The sequence below is a fragment of the Corvus cornix genome, chromosome 4, assembly GCF_000738735.6.
Source record: "Corvus cornix cornix isolate S_Up_H32 chromosome 4, ASM73873v5, whole genome shotgun sequence".
In the NCBI taxonomy this organism is placed as follows: Eukaryota; Metazoa; Chordata; class Aves; order Passeriformes; family Corvidae; genus Corvus; species Corvus cornix.
In genome coordinates this window covers 600,621-627,306 of record NC_046334.1, presented here as the reverse complement: position 1 = coordinate 627,306, position 26,686 = coordinate 600,621, and the positions used below count along the sequence as shown (strand labels likewise).

At 44.1% G+C, this 26,686-nt stretch overlaps 1 protein-coding gene across 4 annotated transcripts in view; it reads right to left on the bottom strand.

The window, feature by feature from the left end:
• Positions 1 to 6,779, bottom strand: part of ANKRD17 (ankyrin repeat domain 17) — a 54,107-nt gene extending 47,328 nt beyond the window's left edge. For 2 of the 4 annotated variants that reach the window (XM_039550342.1, XM_039550343.1), the window contains exon 1: positions 6,717 to 6,779. In XM_039550342.1, the coding sequence (XP_039406276.1) occupies positions 6,717 to 6,749 (33 nt within the window). In that variant the 5' untranslated portion in view covers positions 6,750 to 6,779. The remainder of the gene's footprint in view (positions 1 to 6,716) is intronic. The other 2 variants (XM_039550344.1, XM_039550345.1) reach the window with 1 other exon arrangement.
• Positions 6,780 to 26,686: the final 19,907 nt, after the last annotated feature.

The following is a 26,686-nucleotide window of genomic DNA, read 5'->3' as shown; positions in this document are numbered from 1 at the left end:
AAGCTGCTACTGGCCTGAAATTCACCATCACAGCAGAACCTGGACACTCAAGAATGGCTACTTAAGGAAAGTGTTTTAAGTGAGTATCAGGGAAAAGGGTTCACCCCAAAAAATCAAACCCTACGTAAGAGTCAATTTACGGCAAACTACAGAAATCCCTTTTTTCTTCCTGTGCAGATGACTTTTATCAGAACTTGCTTTTATCCTGCCTCCAGAAGTTCTGCAGCCCACATCCAATTTAACCTATCAGGATCGGAAAGCTTCTTAGAGGACATCTACATTTCTTCATGTAATTATCTTGCTGAAATAATTATTGATATTAAAAATTGCTGATATCTGTCATCGTGAAGTATAACCAAGTCCAAGTATTACGTAGAGACATTTAATAATGTTAACCAAAAATAGTTTGGGAGGATATGACTAGTTAGGTCCAGAGCTTTGAAATAACTTCGAGTTATTCCATTATTTAATTCATTGGTATTTATTCCTGTTGTATAAAGTTAAATGAAGAAACAGTTGTGCCACTGTCCCAAACCACCAACCACACTTACGCACACAAAAACGGAGCCCAACAAAGGAGTGAAATGAACCAGCCGAATCGTAACGCAGATTTCCTCTCCTTTTTTGGCATTTACAAGGGAAGTATTTTTTTCACTGAAGGAACCAGTATGGCCTAGTTCACCAATCTTCTCTTACGATGAGAAGTGAAAGGATAAAGTTAAAGCAGGAGACAGTTGGATTCCGTATCTGATTAGAATTCCTATTGTTACTGCCTAGGGAACCGAGCACAGAAGGAATTATTTCTAATAATTTCAACTCATTTGGTTAAAATTCTGACAAGCTTGACAGTCCCTGAATTCCTCCTTCAATACAAACTACTGTTAGGCATACCTAATAAATGAGTTACAAATTTTTTTGCTCTATTTGGCACACCCAACTGAAAGCTGCAGCATATTGAAAGGATTTGAACAGATTTTAACATATGGTAAGTGAACAGACTTGTGAAGGTAGTTAAAGCAAGGCACAAGTATGACTAAATCCAAATATATCTATTTTTCCCCATCTTATCAAAAAGAGGTTCTATTTCAAAAAAATAAATCAGTGTTTAAGGGCAAAGACAGCAAGTTTAAGTGGAGTCCTTCCTTTTCAGTGTTTGCTTCCCATGTTAGATATAAACATCATGTGCCAATTTTCTTCCAATCACCGCCACAATTTTCATTTCTACTCTCCCCTTAGTGCTTCTGATCACATCTGTTCCATGAAGATATTTAATCTTACTTATTCCATATTTACATGGTCATAAAGTGACAGAGAACCACTATTTATACCAGCCAGTTCCCCGGATTTCCTTCTTGCGGGATTCTGATGCCAAGGCAGTGCAACAGGTTGTTTGGAGTGTGGGTTTCAGCTTTAGAGCTTGTGACTTCCTATCAGTCAACACAGCCAGCAAATTCCAGCAAGGCAAAGATCTGAAGAGATTTCAAGCCCATGCAGAAAAAAAGTAACAAGCACCTTGGCCATGGAAACAACCTCTTTACACATTTCTATGAACATTTAAAGACAGGATGTATGAAGGGGTAGGAAAAAAAAAATCTAAATAAATCCACCTGTCTGAAATTCCCTCACTGGTTTTGATTAAGTACTCAATTTGAGCCAAGAGTTTAAAAGATGAAGAGCCTGGGTCCAAAGAGACCTTTGCTGATGAAGTGATCCCACCTGCTAGTCAAGTCCTTGGCTAAGACTTCCCAGTTAGTAAGACCCTCACTGGCAGACCCAACTGCTGAATGATACTGACCTTTTAAACACAGTTACCCAGTATGAAGTTAGTTACTTAAGAGGTTTCTCACACAATAATTGCATTTTCATATTACTGTTACTGAAAAAGATAAAGCAATAAAGAATAAATAACACGAATGGTTCCGAATTATACCATTAAGTCTGTAACCTCTTCCTGCAAGTCAAGAAGAAACAGCTTAAGACTCAGAGAAATTCCATCTACCAGATTTTCCGTCCCATTTGTCACACAAAGGAACCCAGAACCAGCTCCCTACTCCACACAACAGTTTTACCGAATCACCTGGAAGGAGGAAAGTAACAGAAATCCAAGATAGGATTTGCTTTCCTAGGAAGATTCAACACATGCTTGTTCCAAGCTCTTTGCCTCATGTCCCAGGAAACATAGGCAGAGGAGGCAGTAGGAGGCAGAGAGCAATTCCAAGGGAAGTGGAATCACCTTCCCGTGGTTCGTTTGAAAGCATTAGACAATGAAGGAGCCCTTGGGAACCACCAAAACTTCACCGCAAGGACGTTTTCTCCTGGTCCCGTGTGGGTGTCTCGGTGCTGCGTTGTTTGTGGGGGCATTGCTGCTTCTCCTCCTCATACTATAACCTTGGATGCAGGAACATCAGCTTCCAAAATTCATCTCCTGGGGCTGGGACTAGATGTGGCCTAGACTTAGTAATGGGGCCTCAACAAAAGGGATACTACAGCAGGGCTCCAACTTACTTGAAAATAATGCAGAGAGAGGCTGTCCCGAAACCTACGAACAACTGCAACAACTCAGATGGGTTTTGAGCTGGACTTCAGTGGGGAGTGAGACTTCAACGGGACCCTGTGGGTCCCTTCCAACTCAGGATATTCTGTGACTGAAATCACCAGGAAATACTGGAGCACATTAGTAGCCAACACCAACTTCACATGGGCAAACTCTTTTTAAAACCAGGAAAACAGGTAAAAAGTAAACCAGACAAGATTACTAAGAGAAACTGTAAGAAAGAAAACAGGGAAAGGATTAGCCTGTTTGAGAGCTGGAACGTGGGAAAGCTACTAATGCCCAAACACTGCAATATAATGCTGATTTTAATCTTCAGACCAAGAGACTACAATGTTTATAAATATTAAAAGACTTGGCCTGTTAAAGAAAAGAAAAATTGCATTGCAGAGGCCTCCCTGATCTCTGAACATGCACTGTAGATACAACTCCACTATTCAGTGTTTGCTCTCCCTTCCACCAGTGTTTCATGGAGCACCTGTGTGCTCAAGCAGGGCAGTGTCTGCTCTGTGGAAGTCTTGTGGTCACCACCTTAACTATGCTCTCCTGCCCTCACTGTGGCTCAGCTAGACAATTTAAGGCATAACACCCGATCCTTTCATATTACCTCACCTCTTAGCTACACCACTGGCAGCTACAAAGCAACCAAGGTAGGATCATGGACATTATCAAATTATCCCCATTACTCCAGTACAAAATCAAATTAAAAAATCCCTTCTGCAGTCAGGAAATACTCCCACAATCACAGTAACAAACCAAGTTTTTCTCACAGTGATTTTGAGTTTCATTTCAAGGTAGGTGGAAGACATCCACTTTAAGCTACAAAGCCGAAGGACGTAAAAGCACTTGCTAAGGACATAAAGCAAGCGCCACACGTGGGCCTGCGCTAGACTCCAGTCTGTCTCCCTAAAGCCAAGCACAAACGAGCTTTCAAAGAACCTGAAGGTCAGAGCACGCGGCTGCTGCTCTTGAAAAACCTCAAATCAACACAGGGAATATAAATTTACCCCTCCACTGTGATAAGCTTCCTAAGTGGATTTCTGAGCTACGAGTTCAGCGCACAACACAGACCACATCCTCATCTGTCAGGACAGAACTTACCTCCTATTCTCTGACCCGACAGAGTGATTATCTTGACTAACTCAAGCATCAGAAACACAACTACAGGTTTACACCTACTTTGAACACCATACTAAGGTCTCCTGTAACATAATAACTCCTTCACTGGCACACACAAGCCAAAACCTGGAAGCTTAAACCAACAAAAAAAGCCTTGCGTCAGTGAAGTCACACATCAACAAATAAGTATGGTCAAGATACAGGAGCAAAAGAACCAAATGAACAGAAGCTAACTGCAGGTTAACGCCACAGTGCCGAAATTTTATTCACCTGTATTCCCACACAAAGCTTTCAATGCCAGAGTCAAGTGACAGAGCCAAGACAATGCTCATCTTCAGCTGAAAGTAGCAAAGCCAGCTACAGTTCTCCACCAAGTGCACCTTCTTTGAAGGTGGCCTAAGCACAGGGCAGCCAAGATGCTATGTGAAATCCTCTGGGCTGATAGCCATGTCTGCCTCCAGCTGCATTAAATTTGCTGAAGACTTATTTTTGTTTTATCATTCAGAAGTGATTTTGGCCCCAGAAGCACCCCTTGCAGTAAGGGGCCTCTAACACCGTCTGAACCTCGGTCTCTTCAGTAACTCAACATAACTAGCACACTACAGAAAAACACCTTTTTTTCTTGCTTTAAATTATAACCAACTTAGAGGGAAAAAATTCTTGAAGATTTTATGAAAAGGCAAGGTTAAATACTAAGCAGTACCAAGTAAGTTCAAAACAAGAGAGATGACAGATCCTTGCCCAAGCAAGAACAGTTCTCTCCATCTTCACACTGCTGTCTTTGAATGAGCATCAGAAACTGCTCCATGGGAGAAAAAGAGCCCTGAAATGGGAAAATAACACACACACTGTAAACAGACTGCCCAAAGTTACAACAGAAACAAGTTTGGAGGGAACTATAAACTGTACTTCTGGACACGTCCTGGAACGCAAGAGAATTACATGGCTTCTGGTGATGCGCTAAGAAATGATGAACAGATTGCACTGCTACCAGAGTACCTGAGACATTCATGAACTGACTCAGCCATAGTTCACACATATCTAAAGCCAGACAAGCCATGCCTGATTCCTGAGGATGTCTTTTACCTGGATCCAGCTGGTGTTGAGAACAGGAAGTGAATGTGTGACAAAATTATCAAAAGAAAAACCACCACATCCCACCGAGAAGCAAGATGTAATTGCTCGGTTCATGCAACAACTCCAAAATTCTGTTATACTGATAAAATTAACTTCCCAACTGCCCTTCCAAACTGGACTATTGATAAGCACCACATACCTTATTAATTTGACATATTATGCAGCTGCATATGGCAACTGTGGTTAAAATAAAGAACAAAAAAAAGAAAAGCTTTCAGTATGCAATGATGCAAGTGAAGTACTGAAATATTTGTTTGATGGCACAAAGCCCAGTTCACTATTGCTCTTCCTACCTCCCCACACAAACTCAGCCACACACACAGATACTGGTGAGAATGTCTTGCTCATACATCTGTGCCAGTTTATTCAGCACAAAGTGAACAGCTGAGTTAATATTCTGGATGTAATTATGTTAAACAGTTCTGAAGTCCACAAAGAAGTTAATACCAAGGATTCCTATCGATCAAAAATTTTAGGGCAACCTACATGTGGCTGCTGTGGGAAAAAGCCTACAGAACAAGCATCAGTGGAAACACTATTTTGTCGGAATTCTGACAGCAGCTAATAAGGATGCAGCTTCTTGTTACAATAAAGAATGCATGCAAATATTTTGACAAGTCATCTGGCAGCGAAATCATGTTTTTGCTTGCAAAACCTGAAAAACCACAGGAACAAGAAAAGGTATTTCATAGAACCATAGAATGGTTTGGAAGCTCATCTTGTTCCACTCCCCTGCGATGGGCAGGGACACCTTCCACTAGCCCAGGTTGCTGCAAACCTCATCCAACCTGGCCTTGGACAGTTTCAGGGATCCAGGGACGGCCACAGCTTCTCTGGGCAACCTGTGCCAGGGAACATTTCCTTGAACTACTATAGCAAATATAAGCTGTAATAGAGACCTGTTTCACTCTATGATTTCTAGGCTGGCCTCTCCATTTGGCTGAAAGGGCACTTCCAGCTTACCCTCACAGGAAGGGATGTAATTTATTTCGTAAGAAATTACTGCTGCAGAGGGAGATCTACTGTAGAGGAAGCAAGAACAGGCTACATTTAGACAATTGGAAATGCAGTAAGAGAAATTACATACTGCAAAAAAAAGTGCCTCTCTGCTCTGCTGAGACCCCACCTCGAGTCTTGCCTCCAGCTCTGGAGTCCCCAGTACATGAAAGACATGGAGCTGTTGGAGCAAGTCCAGAGGAGGCCACCAAGGTGATCAGAGGGATGGAGCCTCTTTGCTATGAAGAAAGGCTGAGAGAATTGGGATTGTTCAGTTCAGGGAAAAAAAAGGCTTCAGGGTGACCCATTTGCGGCCTTCCAGCAACTGAAGGGAACTTGCAGGAAAAACGAGGAGAGACTACTTACAAGAGTGTGTAGTGACAGGACGAGTGGGAATGGATTCAAATTGATTGAGAGTACGTTTAGATATTAGGAAGAAATCCTTCCCTGTGAGGGTGGGGAGACCCTGGCACAGGTTGCCCAGAGAAGCTGTGGCTGCCCCTGGATCCCTGGAAGTGTCCAAGGCCAGGTTGGATGGGGCTTGCAGCAACCTGGGACAGTGGAAGGTGTCCCTGCCCATGGCACAGGGCTGGAATAAGATGATCTTCAGGGTCCCTTCCAACCCAAGCCATTCTGTGATTCCACGATTCTATGAAACGGAAACACTGGCACAAATAAAGAGTAAAAGAGAGTTAGTTATGGCAGGCAGTGGCTGAAATCTCCGATAATGTGACCGCAATGTCACCGCCGGGGGTGCGTGTTCCGGACCCCTCCCGGCGCGGGGGGAACGCCGGTGCCCGGCCCCGTTCGCCCGGGCCCCACCGAGCGCCGCAGCCCCAACGGCCGGGGCCGGGGGGCGGCCCCAAGGCCCCCCGCGATCCCCCGGCCCCCTTTGTTTGTGCCCCGGCCGTACCTCCAGGATGTCCTCCAGCACGTACGCCTCCATCGCGGCCGCCCGCGCCCCGCCTCACCGCGCCGCCGCCATGCCCCGCCGCCCCCTCCCTCACGGCCGGGCTCCCCCCGCCGCCGGCACGGGAACAGGAAATGGACCGTTCCACCCCGTGCGCGCCCGGCGCCTACCACCCGCGTGCGGGGGGGGGCTGCGCACCGCGCCGCGCCGCTCCCCAACGCCCATCCTGCGCCCCTCCGCCAGTATCTCACGGCTGGAAAAACAGAATAAAAAACGTAAAAAACCCGAGCAGAACCAGCTCATTTTTACGTGTCCCATAGATCATTTCACCTCCTTCCCTGCCGTGAACTCGCAGAAACCCCAGCCCTCAGATTAGGCAGATCCGTGCCATGCCACATTTGTTTCTGTGCTATGACCTGTCTTCCCATTACACCAAAACCTCCTGAACCTCTTTCAAGTGTTGCTCCATCAGCTGCCGTGTTTCCAACTGCCCTCAACCCTTCCTCCTCCACCCAGCTCCAGGGTGGCAGGAATTCCAGAAACAGGCTATATGACACCAATAGAAAAAGGTACTGACCTCATGCAGCAAGGTCTCCACAACGTAGCTTTGAGAAACATCATTATCTACCCACCTAGGTGAGTATTCAGTTCTTACCAACACACTTCTCTGCTTAACCCAAAACATCAAATGGACCAAAAGATGATATCTTACATATTCCATAACCCTAGGTAACAAGGATACCAATTCTGCACGCAGCAGGTCAAAATCACCGAGCAATCATATCTGCAGCTCTCAACTCATTTTCCAGTTCAAAACATGCAGCATAATAGACCTTGTCAACCCCACAAAAATCTCCTCTCTCATGATGTCGTTTTAGCAGAGCACAAAGGAGTCCAATGGCCAAAGGAATTAAACCCACATTTTTACTTGAAGAAACATTCAGAGTAATCACCTACTTTAATCAATCCTATCTTTTCCCAAAAAATACTCTAATGGTTAAAAACACGCACTTAAGAGCAACAATAGTCTTACCTGGATTTAGAAAGCTGGCCAGACTGGCAAGTAACATCACAAAGAGAAATTCCAGTTGATCGCTATAAATTTTCGGCATAGCTACATTCTTCCATTTAAAAATGTTATTTAACCTCCACAAATGGGAATTATGTCCTACTCACCTATTACATTTTACACAAACTCAACACCTGCCCAGGCTGCCCATACTATTTTTCCACTTTAGGGAACACCCCAGATTTTACACTGTTTTACAAGAATTAATTCAAGGAAGAACCACAGAACAATATTCCATGGTTCCTCTGGAGTCATGCTTTTAGGATGGCATTTCCACCATCCCCAGCAGCCCCTTGCAACTGTTCTCATGTACATGAAATCCAGCAATAATGCACCAACAGTAGCCCAGTACAAAGCTGTCCCTGACAGCTTGAAGGATTTCTTTGTGTATATATAAAAAAAGAAAAAAGAAAAACCAGCCACCACCTCCCACATAACACTCATGTCTCAAAAGACAAGTTATTCAGTCTTCTGAGCCTCAGAAAGAATTAACAGATACCTTATATCACACCAAAAAAACGGGAAAAAAAAGCTTAAAACACACAACTTAGCACTGAGCTAGAGATACTTCACATGACACCACTGAAAACATTTTCAAATGGAAAGACAGCATTACACAGGAACAAAAGCAGTTCTGCTCCACACAGGGCAAACTGAACAGCATCATCTCCTCCAGCTCTACAAAACAAGCCCAAGATTTTCAGGAGAAGAAGGAACACAGTTACCTTCAGAGCTGAACCATTTCCTGTTCCGCTTGGGAAACTACGGAGTCCTGCCTGCAACAGCATCACTTGATTTACAAAACCCTAAGCCAAAGAGTAATTCAGAGCTTCCCTTATACCAAGAGCAAGGCAAGGACTCGGGTTCTACATGTGAGCCCTGAGGGCAAGTGGAGAACCGTCCTGGCACAGAAAGCAAGTCACCCTCAACATCTGTTTGAGGGCAACAAACAAAACATTCCAAATTTCACACTCAGAACCTCAATACCCAACCCCTCCTCCTCTCCCTTGGCCCACCTTAATCTGCAGTTCTCTGGTGCTGGCTTAGAAAGAAGCATTTGTTTGCCAAATGAGATATCACACTTTTTTTTGTACCTCAAAAATATTTACAGTATGGAATACCAAATTCCAAAAAGCCCACCCCTAACTCCTTATGTTTTACTGAAGATCTCACAGTGGTGTAAAGTAAAGGCTTTAACGCATGCTTCCATTCTGTTCCTGACAAATAAAGAAAGAAATAAAAAAGAACTTTCTAGGGGAAAACCAAAACAAGATTTAGACCCTTGTGATTAATTTCTTCTGTATTTCTACTGTGTGATTTTGGTTTTTACACACAGGTCAGGAAATACATCTTTAATTCTGCACAGGTAAACACAAACCCATTTCTTCCTCGCTTTCAAGTCCAGCTCCAGGAATTACTTGAACCGTTTGATTAGAAAAGATAAGACACATTATCTCTTCGAAACATCTCTCAGTTTTCAAGTTAGCTACTTGAAAGCTAACCATCTTTATTTAGCGTTATGCTGAAGGGCACGATCCACTCAGTACCCTCATTTATTACCATCAGCCTTTTCTCCTGACCAAGAGGTACCCTGAAGCCACGCAGCTGTCTGAGCTGCGTCCATCATGTCCCTTACACTCTGTGAGCCTGAAACACACAAAACCCTTCTGGTTCTCCACGCAGAAGGTGGGAGAGAGAACACCTGAAGTGCAGCTTGATGAGACAGTCTTAAAAATGGGGAACAAAGTCCTGTTTCAAGCCACATGAAGCGTGTTAAGCCAAGCTAGGAATGGGTACAAATCAAGGCTGGTTTACTCTGAACTGTGTTCCCCACACAGCACTGGTAACTATGTGGAAATGACCAAAGGGAGGATAAAAACCTCCAAAAGAACACAGTTGTTCATGCAGAGCAGAACTGTACACACTCAAGAGCTTGCAGACAGTTTTTAGGAGGATCTTTCATTCCCACCTTCCAGTACCATGCAAGCCACCATGAATTTTGAACTGGCATCACGTCACCATGAAGCACAAGCATTTCAACCATTGATCCGAGACAGATTCTGGCACCCAGAAATGCGAGCATTGAACAATTGATCAGACAATTCCCACTCTTATATCACAAAAGCACATTGTTATCTATTTACAGCTGATCAAGCAGTACTGGTCACCAACTGTCCCAAAGCATATAAACACACTTTTTTGTGTGTTTTCAGAGCCACAGAGCAGAGTGTCAAGGTAGGGTTGTTTAAACCCTGTCCCATGCAGCTACTAACACTTTATTCAGCAAAATCATAAGGTGCATTAATTACTAAAAAAACCAAATCATTCTGAGAAGAAAAAAAGGAGACTTGAAAACAGGCCCTCAATACAGAACAAATTATCACTCAGTTATCCCCTTTAGCATGCTTTCCCAAGGATTTCCCTTTCCAGAAGTGGGTAAACAGTCAGACAGAATCCAAAAGTTCCTGAGACAGTTAAGACCAAAAAATAGAGTGGGTTTCCAGCCCAAATTTTGTGACATTCTGATTATCTGCTAGAGTGCCAAGAAGCAAAAACCCCCACCAGTCATATGGACAACTGAGGTTTCACCCATCACAATGAAAAATCCAAACAAGATACACTTACAAACACAAGATGAGCATTTTACATTAATTAGAAATACCCTTAAAATCAGAAAACTCAGTTAAATCACCAAGGGAAAAATTCCATCATTAAAACATTCAAATGACCACGTTTGCTCTTCTAACATGAAAAAAAACCCATGATGATATCCAAGAAAAATACTCGGTGCAAGAAATATCCACACAGATTTTTCAAAGGCTGCTTCATACTTGTGTTGGGCCCAATTCTTCCTTTTTTAGAGTGATGATACTCCCACCTATGTTCATTTGAACTGAGCGCAGTTCCTCATATCTGCTCTTAGAATAAAAACAGTTTTGCAGACCCCTTCACAAATAAGGCAGAACTGAACGTTTCCCCAGACAGACACCCCTGAGGGTATTCACTGCTGCAGATAAATGCACGAGGATTCACCAACCTTCATTAGGAACTGCAGTCCCAGCTGTGCCTATAACTTGCAGCTCTCCATCATACCCGTATAACCACCAAGACACTAAAAACTTTCTTCTCTGCTATTTCTTGTAGCCTCTTTTCTAAATACAAAAATCTTGTTATACCCCAAAAGCATAATCTCTTTGTGGCAGTTTGCATCAGTCACCACTGGGTGCAATTTTTAAGGTCCCTTAGTGCTGTGTCAATACAAAACTAAATGAGCTTTAAACCTACTGCTTCAGGTTCTCCCTCCAGAGAGATTGATCCAACTCCTTCTTCTAGATTCTTGGTGGTTACATAAAAACAAGTCAGTCCAAACCCAAACCTCAGGCATCACCTGAAGTCACGACCTCCATCCGTTTTTTCTAATTTCACATTGTGTATTGGTTTCTTTTTCTTCACTTCTTGCAGCAATCACAGCTCTGCAGTTGTCAGCCTGACTAAATTTCCAACATCCTTCAGGCAGATGCTTTAGTGAATTTCAAATAAAAGAAACCTACTTCCTTCCTTTCATTTTCATTATTGGGGTGGGATGTGCAGGGATGATGGGCTTTAACCTGATAAATACTGAAGACATACTTTTATTCTGATTTTTTTATTCCCTTAGCCATATAATTCAGTGTCTCTCTCTGAGCATTTCAGACTTTCCTGCCAAAAGCTGAAGTGGAGCTTTCACGTGAGTTTTACAGTCACAAGATGATCCTTGCTGCCCATTCTCATTATCACACCCCCCTTGATTCAGCTCCGTTACCTCCCACAGACAAGGAAACTTCGATAACAAAGCCACATATTTTTCTTCTCTAACGACCATGTAACAACTTTTTTTGACCATTCAACATGATTTCCTACTCAAAAACCAATTTTTCTGCCAAGATGGATCTTCCATTTCTCTCCAGCCTATTCTTCCCTTGGTCTAGGGCAGCAGCAAGACATTCCGGACCTTTCTGACACATTCAGTGTTTTCTGTTCAGTTAGTGTTACTCATTTTGGTAAAGAGACAAAGCTGGAAAGGATGAAGTACTATTCCTTATGGTATCCTTGAGATCTAGGTTTTCCACAGCTCCAGGGAAACTAGAATCTTGAAAAGGTGTCTGACTTAACTACCTTTGAAAGCACCACAATTCACACATACTGAGGTTTTTTATGTCAATTTAAAAGACTGCATAACACTAAAAAGGTTTTAAGACTAAGTGTTGACAGACTCAGATAGTTATGACCTATCTGATGGAGTAACTTCCCCAGTTCCCTTTATAAAACCCTCCTCTGGTCTGTTCTCCCTAAACAGAAGCACTATGCTACGGAAGCTGACTTAGCAGCTTGCATGAACTGTCAGGATGTGGTGGGATCAGGGAATATAAGGACTCCATGCCCGAGGAAGCCTTCTTAAAGAGGTGGAGACCTCCTCCCAGTAATAGCTGGGCAATTAAAAATTTCAGCATTCCAGCTGCATTACCATTTCATAGGCAATTTCTCATTCAAGGGTCAATACAAAAAGGCAATTAATTCCACAAATGAATTACAAGTTAGCACCATCATGCCAGGAAGTTAAGAGAAATATAAGGATTCACCAACAGATCATACAAGCTCAGTCCAAAAGCACTCAGTTTGTAGCACTTTTCCCTGGAACCTGAAGACAGAGAACATCAAAAGCAAGCTCATTCTGGAAGGAGACTGCAACACTCCGGTCAAGAGTCGTGAGCTAACGATCTTCACTTTATCAGGAGCCTCTTATTCTCACACCATCCATCTCAAGACAGAAGCTAGATGCACAACATAAAAACCATTTCCGAATTAAGTCTTTATCTCTGCCTAAATGCATCTGACACCTGAGCAGAGTTTTATAGCCCAGCAAGCAAGCAGCATCCTGGCACAGAGAGAGACAAACCCTGCTCATCAGCCAGGAGCCTTCCGCCCTGGTCAGTGCTTACATCAGCCCTATTCTTTTGGATTTCAACTCCCTAAGGCAAACCTAAGCATGGAAAAAGGAGGAAAGAAACTATCTTGATTCCTCCACAGCACTGCCCTGAAGATGAACTGAACCAGAACACGTGAAGATAGCCCCTATGATTTTGCTATGGAGGAACTGCCCAATGCAAATCCAAATGCACCTGACAAAAGGTGAAAAAGGGAGACAAAATTACATTAATATTTTAAAAGGGTTTTTCTGCAGAAGTGTAAAATTACTGGCACACATTCTTGTCTAAGAGGAGCTTTCTAAAAGAGGTCTTCCTTTAAGTAATCCATACAGTAAACCCAGTAAGTTTTCACTGGGTAATACAATGCTTCAAGTCCTTAGGCCAAGGACTTGGAACACACTGAAGATCCCTGGTTTTGGGACAAACACAAGTGCAATGAGGGACATGTTCAGAAAACACAACTTGGGACATGGAAGATCCTTCTTCCAACGAATGAACTTATATTCCTTTCTCATTCCACATGTGAAATACTGATGACAGAAAAGCTGTGTGAAATGAAGCAGCATGTACAGTCCAACATCATTCATACTAACACCTCTCAAACCGTAAAGCAGGTACTAATCCAAGATATCTCCATACTAGAACATGAAAATTTGAGTGCAAGTTCTTAAAAAATTTTTAAGTGCAGACACATTCCCTGCCAAGAATTAGGAAACCTTAGAGCAGGAAAAGCCATTTTTTAGGACAAAATCTCCTCCTTTTCATTTGGCCTCATCCAGCATTTACTTGCATGCATAAATTCTAATTAAGTGAATATTATATTAAGTATTTTCACGTCAAATTCTAATCCAGGACCTGCTGGATTGGGATGTCCCTGTCTTCCTTTTCCTGGCTGTGAACCAGATGGTTGTTTCAACAGCTCTATATTCAGGCTGTTCATAATGAATTTGGACTTGGTTGATACCAGATTTTGAAACCTATTCCAAAAGCAGGAACCGTAATAATGTACTTGATGTTTCTTTCTTTTACAAAACTCTCAATAATCAGAGTTACCCAGCTGGCATCTTCAAATTTACAGACTAAAATGGCTGGAAAACCTACTCCATTCATTGACAGCACTATCAAGCCTGGAATTTAACAGAGCAAGCTGTTGGATAAGGCTGAAGAAGGAAAAATACATAAATGGAATAAAAAATGAAATACTAATGTGATCTCTGTTTTCATTTAATATGGTTGTTCATTTCCTTTTTCATCTGAGGTTACCTGGAAGACCAAGACAGACTGGGGACCACACAGCACAACTCCCAGCATTTACTGCCAGTGTAGTTGGACCAGCTGCCAGATGGAAACACTTCCAGCTGAACACTGGAGTTCAGTACCTCCTGTTCCCCATCTCTTCTTTGTTGGGTCTTCAGAAATAAAATCACAGATTGAGTTTATCTCAGATTACCAGAAGATACAACATTTAACTTGCAAACATTTGCCCTCAATTCAAGATGTACTTGCAGTAAGAGCTTACTCCTTAAGAGTAAATTTAGGTTTAGCCCAAGACTAACCCTAAAGGCATTCAACAGTCCAAACCAAAAAATCTTAAACCCTCCTCAACAGCATGGCTAAACCCCTCACTACCCTAGCAGGCGAGCTGAGGCTCCCTGTCAACCCAACACACAGGCACACCCCTCCAGCAGCAGAACCTCTTCCCCTCCACCACATTTAAATTACATCATACACACAGAGCCCGAAGGAATTATTTAACTACGACCAAGTTTAATAAATGCTTTGGAAGTTGACAAAAAGTTTTTTAAAAAATTAAGTATCTTCTTGACTGGGTGCGCAATACTTTTGTTACGAAATCAATTGCTTGAGTTATTTCTATTAGCAAGTATTCCAGTGGTTTTTGGAACGGCTGTGTACTCTGTAATAGCCAATTCTGGATTACAACGAAAGCCACCATCAAAGACATCTGCCTTTCTTGAAAACATTTTGGCAATTTTTTTAATGTAAAGGTTTTTTTAAAAATAAATTTCATTGAGAGTTCTACTAGTAATGAACTTACTTCAAGTCTAACTCACTCAAGGAAGTGCTTCCTGGGTGTCACGACTTCACACATTTCTTCAAAGCCAGTAAATTATCACTACTGTAGGATTTTTCAAGGCCTAACCAACGTTCTGGCCATACTCTGACGTAACTAAACGGTGCTGGGACACAACAGTCCACAGCTGTTCCAAAGCACAGGAGGAATTAGCATCCGTATCAACTTTCATAACAAACACGGCCCTTGGCACAGCTGTTCCACCAGTGCTCAGCTACAGAGGGCACAGAGGGAGAGATTCCCCCCCTCTGGGCAGAAGTAAGCTGCTAAGTCAGCCCATCACACTGTGCCATTCTCTATCCTAAATATTTTTGCAGAACCCTGCTGTGGTGCAGGTACTAGCATGTTTCTAAAACCCACCTCAACTTAAAGACACTAGTAAATTTTCTCAACTTGAAGACACAAGTGCATTTAGAGTGATTTTACACAGAACTGGAGACATTTCCCCATGATGCAAGCGCCAGAAAGGCCCTTTTCTGATGTTTAGTACAGAAAGTTGGCCACTATATTTATCCCTGAGGAGTTCCTTGATCAAGCTGATTCTCCACAAAAATACCAGCATGCTGTTATGCCAACTTTCACTTCTGTTCGTGACGGAGATGGACAGAAGGCATATGTTCATCCACGGAGCAGACTGTTACGTTCAAAGTGCGTTTTTTCTTTAAGCCAGCTTGGTTTTTTGTGTTATTATTACCATCACAATTGTGCTTTGTGACTTTTTTTGTCAGTCTCCAAAGTGACTCCTTTGCTGCACTGCACTAAATGACACAAAAGTGATGGTGATAAAACAAAACACTGCAGTACTTCAATAAAATCCTGCTTAATTCCTCTCTTTCTCCCTATCCTTAATACACTGCTTTCAAGAACTTGAACAAATACCAGAGACAAAAGTCAGTCCTGATTTTATCTGAAGAAGCTCTAAGTTTTTAAGCTACACCCAAAAAAAAGAAAAAAAGAATTCTGTGTGATTTATCTGTTCCAGCCACTTCCAAACAGAAGATCCAGAGGAAGTGTCAAGAGGACTAGTTTGTCCGCGGAAGAGAAAAATTCTCGCTGATCTGTACCATTCCTACCAATTGCAGTCCTCAGAAACAATGCAAGTGTTTTCTGTGACAAGCATTTAAACGAATTATCTCACCGAGAGAGGCAGTGCTCATCCTCCTCCCTGCCCGAGTTCCTGCTCTTCGCTGTGTCAGCACAAGCTCTTGTGCCTGACAAACTGGATCCAGGAACTGATCAACTGGAAACGTGGTTTTTCTCTTGCTGAGGTTTTTTTTCAACGAGATCATTTCCCAAGTGGCTGGGAGGAGCACTGAATGCCTTTTTTTTTTTTTTTTTCCCTTCCTCCAAGCCCAACTCCCCCAGCTGCAGTACGTTTAGTACCCACACTGACGCAGGGGCTGAACAGCACTGAGAACTTAGAGAAAAAATCTAAGTCACATCATGACTTGAAAATTTAAACTTCATTAAAGCATTGTTCCCCATTCTGTGGAGGAGAACAGTTCACACCTGCAGAACAGCATCAAGAGGAAAATTCCACTGGCAAAGCATTTCAGGACAAGACCGAACAAAAGGCAAGGATACCTGAAGTTTGGAAATGGGAAAGCTCCAGGACAGGAAAACATGTGAGTCACCTGCCAGACACAGATGCACAAGGGTGCCCCAGCTTCTCCTTCAAGTGTTTAGTTTTTTTCTTGTGTGTGGGAAGAACTGGGAGGTACAGCTGGGAGGCTAAGAGCGACCTTCCTCCTCTTATCTCTGAATCACTCCGTGCCCGAGAGGGGGCTTTCAGATACTCCCCTTCTGCTGGGGTTGTAATCCCTGAAACTGTTCCTGCACAGCTGGACAGATGTATACAGACTTAGAAATAACCATTCCTTGTTCATTAGGGCAAGGGGAAGCAAACCTGAGACCAAATACAAGGCAGCCCCCTCAGCAGCAGTTTAAACTTGTATTACTGTGTGCAAGATGCTTTCAATTTTAACCTAAAAAATAAAGAATCTAGACACTTTGTGGTTGTTTCAAGTTGAACCTGAGGAGAATGGAAACTAAAACCCCAAACTGATATTCTAAATAGCAATATTTCATTATATTTCTTAATGTTCCAACATCTTTCTAGCTCTGTTTTCTAGCTCTGAGCAGCTGCCTATTTGGACACGTTATCCACTCTTGATTAAATACCACATCAGCTACTGGGGTGGGGCAGGGAAAAGCATAAAATCAAGGTTTACTTCAGCTCATTTCCTAAACCACACCATTATACTCCTGGAATTTGAGGATGCAGGTAAAATACAGAAGAGGAATAACTCGTGTACATCAAACACCAGTAATCTGAACTTGTCAAAAACTGCTTTGGGTAACGCCAACAAAACCATCCTACTGACAACATCCAGCCTAAAAGAAAATACTGCAAGCACAAACAAGGATGTATTGAAGACATGCTTGGCTTTGCAGCTGATTTTTAGCCTGGTGTACAACTATTGCCTCCTGTGAAAATAAGGTGACACAAGAGTTAAGTAACACCTCCACGTGGCTTTAGCTCTTGGCAGAGTCAAGAGTTTAGGATGGTGTATGGGGGATAACCTGGCTGAAAAACATCTGGAATAGCGAGATAACCTCTCCCAGTACCGATTAACACAAATCATTGCTTAGTGGAAACAGAGAGGAAATGCTGCCCTTCATTGGTCAACAATGGATTTTTTTTTTTCCAGAATTCCTGTGGACACTGCACAATGGCTGGATGGAGGTCACCAGAATTCCCACACTAACACCAAGACATACTGATACTCACTGGTAAAGGTAACTTCATGTTAAGGAAGACTTTTTCCCTAAGTACACATTAGCTAAATGACCTTACCCAAACCATTTGCCAGCATCAGTCCTTCCTCACCAATGGTTTTCTTTCTCAACAGATCAAAAGTTATGGATATGACAAAAGAAGTCTCATGCAGATGCAGAAGCTCTACAGACACAGCACATCTTCAGGATGTCATTTCAGTTGAGTCACCTACAAAGCCACACCATCAAGAAACCAGAAGCACAGCATTTCATAAAAAAACACACCATGTCTACCAAGGCAGCCATGGATTCGCTCAGATGGCCTGAAGACACTAATAGCAAATTTGGGCAATTTTAATTTAACACCAAGTTAAAAGGGCTTGTTCCCTTAACCCCCAAAACAAAGGCTTCTTGCTTATCTTGGATCTGCAGCATTGATTTTTCAATTCTTAAATCCAATTGCAAATCAGCTATATCCTAAATAAGCACCAACAGTTTTGGTTTTAAAACACCGATAGAGGGAAAGAAACAAACACACATAATCCCATTTGCCTTCAACCTTGACAGATGAGCTAAATCTCTTCCAGAGAAACCATTCTCTTTACAGAACTGAATTACTGGCTTAAAACATGGGGTGTTTGGCTCCAGCCTGCACATGGGTATTATGTTTATAAGGACATTTCCTGAAGAAATATCTAAGGAAGTAAACAAATTCACATGGTGCCGCCAATATTGAATTCCACCTTCTGTAGTGGTCACTTTATGCTTGGGGGTTTCTTTTTCAACCCAGATATTCACTTATTACTTGAATTAAATAAAGCACACACAAAATATAGCAATAATTAAGAATGTTTTTAAAAATGCATTAGGTCTAATCAAACTGATTTTGCTGGAACCTAGGAAGGAATAGTTTTGACTAATGCTTCCTGGAGTCAACTACAGTAGATTTCACTAATGTGAAACCTTGCTGTGGGATTCCCCTACCAACAGCCCTGGGATCAGCCCTGAGATTTCAGGGATTTTTGAGAACCATCCTAAGGTATTTCTCTCTTATTTCCTCTTTTGAATCGAAGAAACAAAATGGTACAGGCAAAACACAGCTGAAATACAGAAAAAAAAAATTAGAAGATAAACAATGCAGCAGAATCTGAGACTGAACTGCACCCTGGGATGTCACACACTCACAAGGACAGGGCCCAATTGGTTGCATGCTCAGTCACATCTGTGAGGACCCAAGGACATGAAAGTAATGGCAGTGAACGCATCACACAGTGGTCAAGACAGAGATACTGGCCCTGCAGAATCCAAAGGCCTTATTCCGGGATTCTAATGAAGACTGTTAGGGTTAAAAAAAAGAAAAATATTTATAAAACAAATTCTGTGTTTCAAATCAGCTCATTTGAACACTTAAGCTCTTTAAGTCTTTTCCAATTTAAATGTTACAGCTGTGTGCCTGCGATGCTCTTGAAACCACACCAGGACGCCCAAGTTTTCTGATTAACACCTTAATCTGAATCCAAGGGATTCAGAGTAGCTTCTTCTGCATGATGAAATTTTAGAGGACTGGTGGTGGTGTTTTGTTGTTCTACTTACTTCATCTTACTAGCTCAGTTCAATTACTAATTCAACTGCAGCTGAAAAAACAAAAATGAACTTTTACTTACAGGAGGCCCAAGTGAAAGCAAGGATGGTTAAAAAATAGCCAAAACATCTCAAAAAGCATACTTTGCATAGGGCAGCACTTTCAGGCATAGTTAACTGAGGATTGTATTCTGGAAGGCTAATTTGCACAGCACATAAGAATCCAGTCACAGAAAAGGTAATAAATACGCACAAATCCAACATGGATCTACACCTCAGATCATCCCAAGATTCATGGACAAAATGTAACTTACAAACTCTTAAGATGGATATAAATTATAAAAGGACAATTATAAATTTCACTGCCAGCAGCAAACATCCTCCAAGTTCAAAGACTTGAAATAAGCTTGTAAACAATTTTTATTACACAGCTGAACCTTTCAGTGTTAAATAAGAGAAGCCCTAATGCACTCTGGACATCTGGTTTCTAAGCAGCAACTTGCTATGAGGACCTGCTCATTTTTTACACTATTTCACTGTGAACTGAAGTGTTAAACAAAATTTGTATGTACAAGAACACTTTCAAGGAACTTGAAAGCTGACCTCCCCTGCTATCTAACTCCCACGGTCATATTTCTCATACCTTAAGATTCCTCTTCCCATATACCGAGAAAAGTTGCCATTTTTTAACAACTGTTTTTTAGGGAAAAGGCAATTTACCATTTACAGACAACACTGGACCCAACTACCTAAAATCTTGGGGTTTTGCAGTAATTTGCTGCAATTTAAAACATCAACCTTGGAGGTTGCCATGAACAGTGTCATAGGAGCTCATAAAGTTGTTGGTATGAAATTTCCGTTAAACTTCTCCCAAAGCTCTCCACTGTGCCTGTATTTCCACACTGAGATCTGATGGAGTTTAGACACGGACATGAAAACAGCTGATTACAACTCTCTATTCCATTCCATCAGGTCAGCAACAACTAAGCCAAACAACGTCTTTCTACTCCTGGGGTTTCTGTGACTCAGGATGCACCAGGTTTTCCTTTAGAACTCCTTTGACTTGTTGCTACTGTACTCCTGATTTTTAGAAGCTGTCTCATCAGCAGTCAAATGTAGAAGCACTTTACTTCAGAGATTAGAGAAGTCTTAATGTATTAAGCATAGGAAGGGCAAAAAATAGCCTAAGACAAACTGTCTTAAGTTTACAGAGATAATGAAGGGAATGGTTAGGAGGGAACACCAGCTTCTGCAGCGTTCCCACAGTAGTTTCAATTTACAGCAAAAGCAGCAACTTACACTTCTTTGTGTTTTTCATTTTATGTGCTTTCCAGACTGCCCGTGGTCAGAAGACCACAATCCAACTGCAGAGCTGGGCACAACTCAAGAAAATCTGAAATAAAAAAAAAATTTAACCCCCACACAACTAAAAAAGCTTTGGTTTCTACAGTGGGATTTTTTTTAAGCTTCTAAAAGCCAAAAGTTCCTTCAAAAACCAGGTTCCTTTCAGACAAGGAAACCTCCCTTTCACTGAAAACACTCAAAACACATTTCCTCCCCAGGAGCTGCTGGGAATGACTTTCAAGTTGGATGCCCTGCTCCATTAATCAGGCCATCCCCATGTTCACGTTCCTAAAAACTGTGATTTCAGCCGTGCATATTCTACAAGCTGCATCATTTTATCCTGAAGTCACTCAGAGACAGACTAGAACAGATTTTTGCAAGCAACCGGCATGATCAAGAACAGCTATAAATGAAGCATGCAGCGTATATTTTGTTGTGAATCCTGAACTTCATCATCTCAGTATTGTTCACTTGCTTACTTAGCCCTGCTTAATATTTAATACCAAACCACCCAGCCTGGGAAAGCCTTCACTTAGTATAAGATGAAACCATCAGGGAAGCTTCCAGATGCCCAAAATGCCTTCACAAGCTGCCTGTATCAGTATCTATAGCACATGTCACTCTGTCAAAAAAAAAAAAAAAAAAAAAAAGTGAAGTATTCTGCTGCCTCATGATTTTTAATGATCATTGGCATTTTTTCCTCTCTGCAGGTCTCGAAGCATGTGAAACAGGTGCCCATGGTTCTGTAAGGCACAGCATGTGGGAAAAGCCTCGACTCAACTAGGGATTTCCTCAACAGCTACCTGTAACTCCTCAGCTGTCTCTGCCCTTCTTGTCCTGCTGCACACACGATTTCACCTGAAAGCTCCCAGTACAACAAGCCATCGGGAAGAATGGCTGTGGATGAATAAATAAAACCTGCCTGTGACTTTGCCAGTAGGTCTCGCTTGACACAAATTCTGTTGAATGTTTCCATCACACGCAACTGATCTCAGGGCTTGTCAACTGATACATCGAAGCCACTCAAGGGCCTCCATCCCTTCACCACACATCACTGCAAAACTCAAAGACCTGTGCTCAGCAGAGATCTCCAAGCATCTGCAGGACTGCTGGACAACACAGTTCAGCAGCAAACCAGTTATCCTACAAGTCTTACACCACAAAAACTTCTACCTACACAATGATACTGACTTTCCCAAAAATCAACACCCCAGAAACAAAATACCCAGCAGAATGACTTGTTGAGACATGCGCGCTGCGTGCAATTTATCTCAAACAGCTGGATAAAATGCTTCTTGTATCAACTTCAACAGGAATAAAATGCAGGGTGCTGCTTAAGCAAGGAAAAATCTATCACCATCCTAGCCCAGCCCTTCCTTGAACCTATCAGACTCTTCCTTCCTGCCCAATTTCTAACAGAACTGTAGATATATCACTTGAAAGCCAAACCACTTGGAAAGCAAGTTCAAAGAAAATCTAAAAAACTTCAAGTGGGCTTTTTTTGTGGACACTACTCAGAAAAAAAAAGCAGAAGTGAATGTTCAGCTGGGGAGGTTACAGAATTAAAACCATTCAGCAAAGCAACCCTGTGTGACTTCATATGCAAATAAGGTGCTCCCAGCCTCACCAGTCTTTTCCAGTGACACCTAACTGAAAAACCTTACACTAGACAAAATCGAGTTATTACTGCTTCCCTGGGCTTGTTTCTGCATTGCACGGAATCAGGGCGGCTGTCAGGTTCGGAGAAAGCATCATACAGCAGTTCAACACCCTGGGCACTCTGGCAGCCTTTGCCTGGCTGCACCTTCACCTGCTTTAGCTGCACCTTCACCTGCTTTAGCTGCACGCTCTCTCCAAGACGACCTATTCCCACCACTGGGCGCGCCAACACCTTTCCAACCACGCAGCCAGTACTCCGGCCTATCTCCGGAGCCTCATCCCGGCCTTGCCAGCAGCATTCCCACCGCTAGCCTCTCCCTCTCCCGGCTCCCATATCCACCGCGATACAGCACATGGCACACAGCACGGCGGCAGAGAGCACCTGCAGCAGCTCCTGGCCCTTTCCCTTCGGAATAAAGCCACATCAGGAATGAAGGCGGCCGCTGGCTGCGGCTCCCAGGGAGCCTCCGACCCGTGGGGAAAACCGGGGGACACTGGCCCCGTACCCCGGCGAGCAGGGGGACCCGCGCCTGCTCACCGAGGCGGGGGCTGACCGGAGGCCGGGATCGGCCGTGCCCCCACCACGAGGTGCTGTCCCTTCCCGGCTCTGCCGCAGGGCCGAGGGCGGGGGAGCCGGGAGCGGGCTGGAATTATGAAACCGGATCAGCAGGGAAACCCCGGGGCCTCCCCCGCGCCGTACCTCGGAGACCTCCTCTTCCTCCTCCTCCTCCTCCTCGTCTTCCTCCTCCTCCTCCTCCTCCTCCTCCTCCTCGTCGTCGCTACCGTTGTTGCTGCTCTCGCTGCCGCCGCCGCCGCTCTCGCTGCTGCTGGCCGGCCGGGCCGCCCGCCCGCCGCGCTTCGCCTTGCCCGGCACCGCCTTCTTCTTCAGCAGGAGGTCGCACACCCGCACCAGCCCCGCGGCCCCGGGCCCGCACGGCGATGGGGGCGGCGGGGCCGCTCGGCCCCTCCGGGGGACCGGGCCCTGCTGTGGCGCTGCCGGCCTCGCCGCCGCCGCCCTCACCGCCTCCCTCCTCCGCCGTCACCGCTACCGCCGCGCCGACCGCCTTCTCCATGGCCGGAGAGGAAGGAAAAGGAGGAGGAGGAGAAGAAGAAGGAGGAGGAGGAAAAAGAGGAGGAGGCCGCCCGCGGCCGCCGCTGCCTCGGTCACCTCTAGCGCCGGCGCCGCCGCCGCGCCAACTCTCGCGATACTTCCTGTGGCCGCCGCTGGCGCCGCTCTCGCTCCCCTCGCGCCGCGCGCTCTCGCTCTCCCCTCACGCCGCTCGCTCCCGCTCCCCTCGCGTCCCTGCCCCGTTCCCCGCAATGGGACCGCGGCGGCGGCGGCGGCGGTGAAACACCCCCTCCCTCCGCTTCCTTCCCTTCCTTCCGCCCGCGCCGCCGCCTCGGTCACCGCCCCGGCGCCGGAACCGCCGCGCGCGTCATCACCCTCAGCCTTCAACCCGCTCCGCCTCGGTAAGGGCACCGGGTACCCCGGCCTAGCCTCCCTCGGGAACCTTCCGCCAGAGCCTCCCGTGGGCACGGAGGTGCCGAGTTACCCCGCAAGGGCCCGGCGAGCCGCCGCGGTCTGTGAGGGCAGCGCTGCCCTCAGAGCCTGAGGGAGCACGCCGAGGGCGGGAAGCCCCCGTGAGGGAACGGCCCGTGTTGAAACCCCACAACCCGCAGAATTCCACTTAGAAGCGATGGTCTCTCACAGTGCGGACAATATGCATTAAAAAGCAACCTCCAAACCTCTCTTATAATAGAAATTGGTGGGGCTTCGCTGAAAGGGTAAAAAGAAAAAAAAATTGGTAGAGTATCACTAAAAGTCGTGGTCAGTGAAACCGCAGGGCGCAGAATTCCAGTTAAAAGTGATGTCCAAGGAACGACTGGACATGGTAGTCAGTGCTCTGGTCAAGTTGACAAGGTGGTGATCAGTCAAAGGTTGAAGTCGGTGGTCTTGGAGGTCTTTTCCAGCTCAAGTGTTTCTGGGGTTCTGTGTTCTTCCACATAGTTCATTCTCACCAGGAGCTCTGCATTCAAAGGTAACCTCCAAACCCCCGGTTTACAACAATTTTCTTACGATATCACTAAAAATTACAAACATTAAGATGCCTATGTCAATTCGACCATATTTCTTTAATGAAACCATTGAAATGCGTCATCGTGCCCTGATTCAGCCCTCAGGCCTCCTACCCAGATTTTCATCCCCAAAGTGTATGTGGGATATTAATACTGTTGCCTCCATTGGGGGCAGGCCAAGTCCTGCAGTAACCAAAGTTAAATATAAGTTAAATATGTTAAATATTTAAATTGTGGCTTTCTCATTGGAGAAATGGGCTTTTTCTGTTTTACTCTTTAGACCTGTTGGAAATAAAAATTATTTTAAGCACAGAAACACATGAGTGTAAAGATCATAGTGGCTCTATGCACTGGTACACTGTGGATGTTTTGGAATTGGTGTTTCAAAACAACAATGCCTATTCCAGTTATATTTTACAGAAATGAAAAGCGATTGTTGTTATTTGACTACTTGGGTGTTGTTTCTCTTATTTGGCTGACATTGGAGAACACCAGTCAGGTCTGCAGCTCCTCTGAAATTCTGCATTGCTTTTTAAAAAAATCCTCAACCGGTGCTCATCATGGAGTCTGCACATCTTCATGTTGCCGAAATCCCACCAAAACATCCTGATACGTGCCTCTGTATGTTCTTAATAAAATGTAAGAGCCCCACTGTTAAATTCCATTATTTCCAGGTCATCTGGAAATTACTGACACAGACTCTTAACCTTCTAGTTCAGAAGATTAACCTCTAATCTTCAGGTACAAGGTCTAAACTGAACAATACCTTTATAAATATCTCTGCAGATGATAGTTTGGTGTGATACAGGAGGAATAAACTGCATGTTCTAGCCACTCACCTCCTACTTCCTGGTGTGACTGCACAGAAATCTTATGCCACACCAGCATGAGATGTGTGATGGCAGATCAGTGGCAATAATGCTTTTATCCTCTTAATTTTTTTTTTTTTTTGCATTAAAATTAACGCAAATGCATAGATTTTTACTGGTTTCTATCGGGGTGCAAGCACGGATTAAAGATTTGTTATTTGTTATTATTGCATATAACATTATATATGTTATTTAGCATTTTTTATATATATTATTTGTTGTCATCACAAGAGGCAGAAAAGAGAACCGTAAGTGAATTTAGGTAATCTCAGCCCTACCACCTGAGATTTGTGGCGTGGTGTGACAAGGATGTCACTTTTCCAATGGATAAGCCTGGAAAAGTGACCTAATCTTCATCATTTGATCCGAGAGGTGACTGTCTTTAAACAAAACACGTCTGTGATTGCTCTGGCTGTACAAGCAGCTGAACAGGTCGTCCAAATGCACCACATTCACCCACCCGGGTCCGGGAAGGGTGGTTGCAGAGCTGGATTTTGCCCTTTGAGCTGTTTGCTGCCCTCTCTCTGTCCCTTCCCAGGATGGTGGAAGGTGGGAAATGGCCTCGAAGGGTTCTGCCGCAGAGCTGGGGCTGCGGTTACTCTCAGCTACATCGTATCACAAATCTGCCTTTGATACTGGGGACATTTGCACCTTATTCCAAGTATCCATTCAGGTTGTTAGACTTGGAAAGGGTCCAGTTTCTTATTAATGAAAGCAACGGTAGTATTTTATCTCTGTGTGTCGTATTCCCAAAGCCCGGATCAGATGGAGCAGTTACCAGCACCGCTTGTGTTGGCACAGGCAGAGCGGCCTGTCAGAGACTGTTTGTTCCGTTTCTTTTATGGTGGTGACCTCTGTTCTGATCAAAGAGTGGCGCCTCCTCATTTTGCACTGCAGAGCAAGTCCTTTTCCTCCATTTCATAGCATCCAGTTTACCCCTGCTTTCCCTGCCCTTCCAAAGAAGGGCAATGGAGCTGGAGAAGGGTCTAGAGTAAATCGTGAGGAGTGGCCGAGGGACCTGGGGGGGTCAGCCGGGAGAAAAGGAGGCTCAGGGAATGTTCTCGCTCTCTGAAACTCCCTGACAGGAGGGTGCAGTCAGGTTGGGCTCTGCTCCCAGGTAACAAGCAATAGAACAAGAAGAAACAAGCTTCAAGTTGTGCCAGGGGAGGTTCAGGTTGGAATTCAGGAAGAATTTCTTCACAGAAAGGGTTGTCAAGCATTGGAACTCTCAGGGAAGTGGTGGAGTTGCCATCCTTGGAGGTGTTCAAGGGACAACTGGATGGGGTACTCAGTGCTTTGGTCTGGTTGACAAGCTGGAGATTGGTCACAGGTTGGACTCGATGGTCTTGGAGGTCTTTTCCAGCCTAAATGACTCTGGGATTCTGTGAGTGCAACAGCAAACTCAGTTTCTTTACAGAAACTTGGTTTTAGGTCCACGGGCCTTATAAGGTTTGTTTTTGTCGTGAGCAAAAGCTGCTAACACGAGTCTGCTCCTAATCTTGGGATGGTTTCAATGCCTTGGGAAGGTGTGAAACTTC